This window comes from Pygoscelis adeliae, unplaced genomic scaffold, assembly GCF_000699105.1.
Source record: "Pygoscelis adeliae isolate BGI_AS28 unplaced genomic scaffold, ASM69910v1 Scaffold582, whole genome shotgun sequence".
Classification (NCBI taxonomy): Eukaryota; Metazoa; Chordata; class Aves; order Sphenisciformes; family Spheniscidae; genus Pygoscelis; species Pygoscelis adeliae.
The window spans coordinates 426431-435267 of record NW_008824281.1 but is presented as its reverse complement, the minus strand read 5'-3'; the positions used below and the strand labels follow the sequence as shown (position 1 = coordinate 435267).

Sequence of the window (8837 nt, the reverse complement as noted above, 5' to 3'; positions counted from 1 at the left end):
AGGCCAGGGCCTCAGGCCGCCCTGTCGGTGGTGCCGGAGCCACCTCGGCCCGTAACGCGCCCGTCCCCCGAGGCTTGCACGCACGTCGCCTTCGCCGGCCCCTGAAGAAGCTGCTTCTGGGCTGCAGCCTGCGAGACCTCCTCCTCTCCCGCTCGGCTCCCCGGTACCTGCAGAGGTGTCAGATCACGCCCATTCGAGAAGCAGCTGGTTCCTCTTCTTTTAAAACACCACGTCCAAGCTGCAGTTCAGTTGCCAGAAGTTAACAGCGTTAAAAGAAAGCACGTCGTTTAACGTGTTTCATCTTAGTGGACAATCCATTGCAGTGGCACTTCAGCTACGTAGAGCATTGGCATGGTGTAAAAAGGATCGTGGATGTGGAGGACGCTCAGTACAGACCAAAGTGAGCTTAAAATATGATTGTTAAGGAGAGAAAACGTCCCTGCACAGCATCTGTGTGTTAAGTCATACTTAAGCACTGTTGCTTTCCTGAAGTGACTTCATTTCTTTATGCCGTTAAAATGAAAATGCATGTTTCTGGTTCTTACCTTAACTTCCCTTTGGCACCTGATACTCCATTGCCTTTCAAAATGGGATTAAAAATACACCACATACCTGCTGGATTCAGGAAAACATTCCCTCAAAAGCCAGGTACTGATCTGATCAGCTTCACACCCTTGTCAAGAGGTACAGGGCACGGCAGAAATTGCTCAACTCCCTCTACTTAGACGATTCAAAAAACCCCACAAAAATGCTTGAGGACCATTTATATGAGAACTAGACATCAAAACTCAAAGTGGGGCCCAAATAATTTTGGTGTCTTAAAATTTTAGGAAAATTGAATCTACAAGCGATCATCCGGGAATCGTAAGAGGCCAAAAGCAAACCTGAGTATCCTAACGCTCACCTGGAGCTGTAATCACTATCTTAAGTTTCAGGCATTAAATTACACTTGACAGGATTTCCAGTCACACAGATAACACAGACATCCTCACAAAAAGGCAGAACTTTTTATTCTTAACAAGACATATCACAAAGACCCCGCTATATTATCTACAGAATATAAAAACTCAGAAAGATGTGTGTTTCCATGTACCCAAATAACAAATGAACACCAAAAAAAAAAAAAAATCAGATACAGACTGATCGCAATTCTACATCACTCAGCAGTCCTGGAAATTAGCACAGATCCCCGAAGACCAGATTAAGTTCAAATCTTAGCTCATACTCAAAAATAAGAAACTTTTCAAAATTCCTGCCGCCGCCTTCCATCCCAACACAAACGTTACTGCTTTGCGCGTTGAGAGCCGACGCAGTCACCGTCCAGGCTGCCACATTCCTCAGCACGCAGCAACGGTTTATCCACAAAGTGCCCCAAAAGCTACAGTTACCTGACAGAGGCGTCCGCCAAAACCCATCTGAATGCCCGATTTATTTTAGACAGGAAGGAGTCCCGGTACCTGGAAGTCACCAGGGTGGTTTCTTCCCATCAGCCCGTAAGGGATCCCGGCTTCAGCAGCAGTATCGACAGGCTGGAGGGGTGCGTCGCCGACAATCCGGCTGAGTGACATCCAGAACTTCACAGAACGACAGAGTTGGGATAAGAACGGGAAAACAATACGAAAGTGTTCATTTGCTTAAGTGCCAGATTTCGTACAGTAAGGAGTGTGGGGTTTTTTGGTAAAACCACCCATATTCACATTGATTTATAGAGTATCAACATAAAAAAAACAAACAACAAAAAAAAAAGCTGGGCGGTAACTGCCACCTGCATATTTGCACTTGCATATCTACATAATGTGATTGTATCGTACACCCGTGATCTCAGGATTAACAAATTTTTGTTTTAGCAGCCTGTACCATCACCACAAAGATATTCCAGAATTATTTTTATCAGCTTACAACACGGTTCAGAAATGGAAGCCTTAGAAAAACAAAACTTTCCCTTTATTTATATTGCACCTTTTTCACAAATAGCTACATGGCAGAAGTTCCTTCTGCTGCAAAATGCTACATCAGAAAAATGTGGGTTTGAACACACGTTAGAAAGAAAAGGTCTTGAGCTTCAGGAATCATCATGAGTTGACCCCAAATTACCAACACCATTTTTACAAATCACTGTACACCTACAAAGCCTAAGTATCGCCTCCATTTTATTTAGCATTCAGGTACTTAAAAAACCACAAGCATTTTACCAGATGATAAAGATGCTCTAATCACTACTGGGTACTAAAATTGAATCTGCAAGGGAAATATTTTCAAGAGATCTTCAAAGAGCACCAAATACTCTACGGAGCTATCAACAGAAAACCCACACGCAGTGGGGAGAGATTGGTTTCTTTCACACTGGTGTTTCTAGAACCATCCAGGACCGTTTCAGGAAGAATTTCGCAATTTTGTGATGTATTTACATGTACGTTAGAAATGCACAACAGAAATCAAAACATTTCTAAGAATACCAGCGACTAGTGTCCTAACACTCGTTACGGTATCCAAATCGTCGTAGTTTCAGCCTACGGAACCATCCGGTAAGGTGTCACACCCATAGAGCAAAACATTAATCCGATTTCTCACGAGTGGCCATTACTACTAACGTATGGCACTCCCAAAGCTTCCTGCAAGGAAGAAAACCCAAACCAACCCCCTTCACTTTGATTTAATAACAGGGTCATTATACACGATTGTCTAGATATGCCCTTTTTATTCCAGTGTTTCCATACTTTCTACAGACCTATGTACAGAGTTAAACACGTCATTAATTTACAAACCGTGTTAAAACAAATGTTTCACCTTGCCAAACAAAATCTCACAGCGGTCCAGGATTAAAATATATATTACAACAGTATCAGAAACTTCCTTTACCTGAATGTGGGCAATATTGCTTAAGGACTTGGATTCAGGTGCTCAGCAAAACCACCTCTTGTAACCGATTCACTTAACCGCTTTAATTATATGTTCTACCGTACAAAATTACCCCTGTTGACCACAGACCTGAACTAGAAGAGCAGGAACACTGTCGGGCAGTCTCCAGGGAAGAGATTCACTCTCCGGGCCCTAAACGGATGATATCCTCATTTTGGGTCAGTCCCTTTTTGCTCTACAAGTACAGTAGTTCTGTCTCAGAGACACAGCGAGGCCACAAGCCCAGACCGCAATTTGGGACAAGGTATTTTCAACAGAAAGCCCTCAACTGCGACCATACTCTCGACAGAAAAAGCTGAGCTAAAGACCTGCCACAATAAGCGTGCAGCGCAAGCTTTCTCTGAAAACAGTTGCAAAAAAGGTCTGGTTGTGTTCTTTAAAAGGAAACCATCTGAATATATTTAATAAAGCCTCCGATCCGTGAATAAAGTATGCAGAGCTTTATTCCAAGTAACAGTTCAAGTTATACGGAGATGGTACAGCGGCAGACATACCAGAAGATGTAGAGATGAACTCGTAGTATGCCTGCACCTCCCTGGGGCCCCCACTGCTACCTTCTTCTGGTATTTCACCCCCCTACAAAGTAGGGAAGAATCATCTCCATTTTCCAAATGGGAAACTGAGGCACAAAGAACACAAATAAGCATTTGCAGGAGTCTAACACTTTACAGCTGGAGAACTTCAGCCCCTCTTACAAATCTCAGCCTAAATATCTCATCCTCAAATCAGTCTTTTGCAGAGCCAGCACCTAATCCAAATCCAGAGCCCACACAATCCTTTTTACATGTATGTAAAAGCACTTAAATATTGGGAAGTGAGCCTTAGAAATACACATTTTGCACTTTCCCATATTAAAAAGAAACAATTATGCATAAATTAATACTGGAAGAGGCAAAAGCAATTTCATCTGAAAGAATGCCTTTCCTCATTATCTTGTTTTTGTTAACCCGGGTTAGGGAATAATTTATTTAGATTTTCTAAACTAAAAGCCCAAGTTCTAAGCGAGCAGGAACAGATTCAACTCCAGGCAAGTGAACGAAGTCCCGCTCACAAACATTAGCAGCATATTTAACCCATCTCTGAAGTTTCAGAAGGACCATTTCCTCTTTTGGACTGTATGGTGGAAGGCTGTCTACATAACTGCCTCCACAGTCTGCCAAAAGAATAAGATCAGGTTGAATTTGCACTTAAAAATAAATTCTTTATTATCCAGAAAGGACCCAAATCATCATCTCACATCACGGAAATGGTCATTTTTAAAGCAATAAATAAGTGGAGGGAGTGTTCTGCACCACACCCTAAACTTTCTCACTGGTATCTAATACCTCTCTAATAAAACCATAAAACTTATGCTATCAAAAATCTCACTGTACAACAGCTTTTCTGTTAAGGAAAGAAGGCCCCTAAAATCTTCTTTTGCTAAAGTAATAACAATAACAATCCGATTCAGTGAAACCCAAGTTCAACTCGTTTCATTCCTTTCATGCACAAATGCAGCATCTGACGCACAACCACCAGCTTGTCTAGAATTAAGCACGTTCATTTACACTAACTGAATCAGTTCTTCTTAACGACAAGTTATCTATTTACTGCTGATCCAAATAATTTTTTCTTAACGATTTACTGTTTGAGCTAGGGGAGTTGCAGGAACAGAGCAGGATACCAAATTCAACTTCTTTTCAGCAGAAAGTGGAAGTCAGGCTAAATGCACACAGCAACTCCAACAGCAGTAATTAAGAAACTTAAGAAAAACAATTAGGGGCTAAAAATATAGACTTAAGAAACAATTAAGAATGATGATTATTCAAATTAATGCATTCATAATATATGAATCATATAAGAAAGCATAATTTATGCATAAAACTGAGAAGAAAACACCTTAAACCTTACAATTTCTAAAGCAACAAAGGAGTTCTGTAAGAACAGGTGTGGAGCAAGTAAAAAAAAAAAAATCGTATTATTCCAAACACTTTATTTGTGAAGGTGTTTTCTGTATTGCCAAGGAAGAGCAATGTCTGAAGTTACAGGACTACATTATTCAGAAAACAATTGCGATCTCAAGCTCTGTTTGTTTGTTATCTACAGTGACTGGGACAGCAGTCATTTCAGAGAATTCTGTTTCCCTACGCCTGAAGTACGCTCCTTGAAGAGATCAACCTTTCTACTGCCTGCTCTTTCAGAAACACTTCTGGTTTGTCATCAAAAACCGAAGGCATAGGCACACAAGTAATTAATACCCACATGAAGTTTCGTAGTTGCTCGAGATGAATTCAGGTCTACCTATCTGCAACTGATATACGTAAGTCAATCCTCCTCAGACAGACAAATCCTGATAACCAGAAGTACGCCTTAGTTTCACTTCTTTCTGAAAGTTTCATCCAAATATCATTAGAAAACATCAGAGAACAAATTAAAGGTGACGCTACCGGCGTGGAGACACAATACTGGCCAGAATTTAGCTGCCAAAAGAATACTCAGTTGACAGACTGAAAAGGAGCAACGACAGCAGATATTTTACTCTGAAGTTTTGTACGTGCACTTCACCAGAATCTCCGTACAAGAGCTACACTGTGCATTTAGTTCCAGTGTCAGATCTAGCTGTTTCATGTTTAAAGGTCTGCTTAGCAGAAGTTGAGGGTCTGTACTGCTTTCACTACACATGTATCTTCCCTTCTGCAAAAACTGTACAATAAAATGGCTTTACATTCATGGATGTACTAAAAGTTTCTGATAATGTTGGGGACACTTTGATATCAGAGTCTATACCTGTTTGCCAGGATTCTATATATCAAAACGATTTAAGTTGTAGGTAGTTGGATAGTTTTGCCGATTATACTGGAAGTGGTCTGTTAAGATATTGGTTCGACCATACTGATAGTCTCCATGCTGTGCAAATGCCGTAAGTCCGTTCTGAGACTTTTCAGGAGTGTTTCTATGCCGGTCCAAATTCACAAGGTCTCCAGTCGTAACTGGAAGTAGCTGCTTCTTTGCTTCTTGGTTTGCATCGTATTTTGTCTAGGGAAGAAAGAAAGAAAGAAAGTTTTTCTTAGATATCACCTAACATATTCATACAGCTAGAAAAAAGCATACAGTTTTCCAATTACACTACTATCTATGCCTGTTAGAGTCTTAAAATATTAATGACTCCTAATAAAAACCTCATTCCTCTCATACGCCAAATCAGTAAGCTGCTCTTTTGCTCAAGAGATTTGAGCGAGTTCCTTCCCAATCTTCATTTTTCAAGAAAATACTGAGGTCAAAATTTAAGTTTGTTAGAGACGTAACAGCTGCCCTGACCCAAGCACCCGAGTACTTCGCTGAGGTGATAGACGTACCTCCTCTGCAATGAAGTTTTATGCCACGCGTTCTACATTCTCGTTCTGCTAGCTGTTAACTTGTTGTACAAACAAAAATCATTCAAAGCTACTAGACTGTTTCAAAACCTTACCTTGTTATATAAGAAGACCCCTAAGATAGCTGTCATCATTCCAAGGACATTGGTGCTGGTAACCGGATTGCGAAGCATTATAAGGGACACCGTGATGACCATGATTCTTTTTGTGGCATTTGCGACAGAGTAACTTAGCGGGCTGATCAGGTTAAGAATACTGAAGGCAATGACATTCTGGGCAAAATTACAGAATCCACTGATTATAAGCAGCATCAAGGTCCAGGACCAATGTGACATCGTGCTCTGTTATAAAGACAAACATTACAAGAAAAAAAAAACAAAACTATCTCAGGTTTCAGGTAAGAGACAAAGAAACACAAATGCAACTTGAGTCACTTCTTACCTGCCTTTGATAGGAAGAAACACCTGCAACTTCACTCTAAAGAGGCACCCAAGTATGTCACGTTACGCAACTCCAACGCTGAGAAAACCTCGCTACGTACTAGTAACGCGCATTCTGGGTGCATTTGTTCCTGTCTCCAGCTACTCATTCCTGAGACTTACGCTGTCACATAAGCTACCTCTCCTAACCCTGACATGAATTCTCACAATAAAAACTACGCTTATTTTTTTATATTGTTTTGTGAAACAATTTGCAGGTATTTCACAACAGTTCTTTCCATGCTGGTGAGGAACTACACTGAAATACATCAGTGCACTTTTTTGGTATGGTGGTTGTTTTTTTGTTGGTTTTTTTTTCCTCCCTCTTTTCTTTCTTAAGAGCAAACAGTTTCCCAAATGCAACACTTACCAAGTCATTCTCTACTAAGAAGGAAGAAAGATCTACCAAAACCCACGTTGGGATCATGAAGAACACAGCATGGCACCCAAGTATGTTCAGCAACCGAAGATGATGTATTCGGGAATCTCTTAACACCTGACAAAAAACCATCATTAAACAGCCTTTCTTCAGCTACTGCCCACGTTACCAGCGGAGATGCAGGAGCCATGTAACAATAACAGCTTTAGATGAAAGTTAAATTATGAAAATAAGTAAACACTGTTATAGTGTGAATTTCCTATAAGGATGACCAAAGAAAAACAGATGCCCATTTGAAAAACAGTGGTTTCTTGAGCGGTGACTCTTAGCGTTAACAAGATAGTAATACAGTTAAAATGCTGTACAAACCAGAAATCATTTCGTAGCTAAGTAGATTCAAGACGTAGATTTTAACTTTGTTTCTAAGATTTCAAGGAGTGCCTGGTGTTGACACTGACTCATTCACTACAGAGAAAGGATTTGATACAGCAAGATACATTAAAAGCTTTCAAATGAATGGTTAAATTCAAGCACTATCGAACTGTCAGCAGAAAAAAAAAAAAAATCCATGCTGAGCAGTAAAGAAAAGGCTCAGGATAAGCTCTGAGTTCTGCCCAATTTTCAGTGTAACAGCTTCAACAGGTAGGAAGAGCTGTAGAGAACAGGCGTACAAAATAGCCAACCGCTACTTTGGGTTCCTTTGATTATAAAGTCAACTTTAAAAAAAAAAATATATATGTGTACTGGGAAACGCACACTGTCCTGCTAAAGGATGATGCGACTGACCGATGTTATGAACAGCGAAACTATTACCTTCTTTGAGAAGATGTTCTGAAGTGAAAAACACAGAGTAGCAGCAAGCGCACTGATGAGTCCCCACATGTCAAAGGAGAGTTCCGTGACGGTGGCCAACAGGACGCCGGTTATTATGGGGATCAGAGACAAGTACACCTGAACGAGGAAGAGAGAGGAATAGCTTAAGTCTTCTAGGAATTTTCATTTCAACTGAGTTTACACATACCACTGATTTGGGGAGGGAAGGAGAAGGAAGAATAAAGCGACAGAACCAGGGAACAACTTCTATGCTGCTGTAGCTTGAGGAAATTAAATTACTACAATACACACCAGAACAACTCCAGCGTATCAGAGAGCATCACCTTGCTCGATGTTTAGACACGCTTTCTTTACGTTCACAATAAAAGGAAAAGGAACTTGTAAAATCTGCATAATCTAATTTCAATCACAAAATTCACCCAGCTAACCAAAGCCTGAGCTTTCCTGACCCCAGCCAGCGGAGCGCACCACAAACACCACCAAGAGAAGAAACCTCAGCAAACCTGTCCGCACCTTCGTCGTCTGCTTTTCCTTCATTATGATCCGCGACAGGAGAACCACCCATATTGGCATCGTCGCTTTTACTGAGAACGGAAAGAAAATGTCGGTGGGGATGCGAAGTTTGGGCCAACTCCGTTAACCGCCATCGGCGGAGGGTGAGCGCTGGGGATGGAGGAGGGGCTCAGGTCCGGTCCCACCAAAGCCATAACCGCAGCCCACGCCGGGTCACCCCTCCTCGTCACCGTGCCGGGTCCTCGTACAAACACGGGCTGGTTCTCGGTGCTCTGGGACGCCGCACCGGACGCCCGCACGAGCGCCCGCCGGGCTTCAGGTCGCCGCACCGGGCACAAGCACGCACCGGGGACCCGCACA

The 8837-nt window shown here is 41.7% G+C and overlaps 2 protein-coding genes across 2 annotated transcripts in view; both read right to left on the bottom strand.

Moving 5' to 3' along the window:
- Positions 1 to 1568, bottom strand: part of CHERP (calcium homeostasis endoplasmic reticulum protein) — a 13718-nt gene extending 12150 nt beyond the window's left edge. The window contains exons 1-2 of the mRNA XM_009318422.1: positions 1458 to 1568; positions 44 to 167 (exon numbers count right to left, since the gene is read on the bottom strand). Of these exons, the coding sequence (XP_009316697.1) occupies positions 44 to 167; positions 1458 to 1568 (235 nt within the window). The remainder of the gene's footprint in view (positions 1 to 43; positions 168 to 1457) is intronic.
- Positions 989 to 8546, bottom strand: SLC35E1 (solute carrier family 35, member E1). The gene is made up of 5 exons (XM_009335309.1): positions 8478 to 8546; positions 7944 to 8081; positions 7122 to 7247; positions 6368 to 6613; positions 989 to 5934 (listed from the first exon to the last, which is right to left on the bottom strand). The coding sequence occupies exons 1-5, from the start codon at positions 8535 to 8537 to the stop codon at positions 5701 to 5703; spliced, it is 804 nt and encodes a 267-aa protein (XP_009333584.1). The 5' UTR covers positions 8538 to 8546; the 3' UTR covers positions 989 to 5700.
- Positions 8547 to 8837: the final 291 nt, after the last annotated feature.

What these genes read in the sequence shown, in the direction of transcription:
- SLC35E1 (XM_009335309.1), bottom strand. Translation starts at nt 8,537, where the DNA reads ATGCCAATATGGGTGGTTCTCCTGTCGCGGATCATAATGAAGGAAAAG. An exon ending in AGGAAAAGCAGACGACGAAG is followed by an intron (nt 8,082 to 8,477) that starts GTGCGGACAGGT and finishes TTCCTCGTTCAG; the next exon opens with GTGTACTTGTCTCTGATCCC. An exon ending in GGGTCTTCTTATATAACAAG is followed by an intron (nt 5,935 to 6,367) that starts GTAAGGTTTTGA and finishes TTTCTTCCCTAG; the next exon opens with ACAAAATACGATGCAAACCA.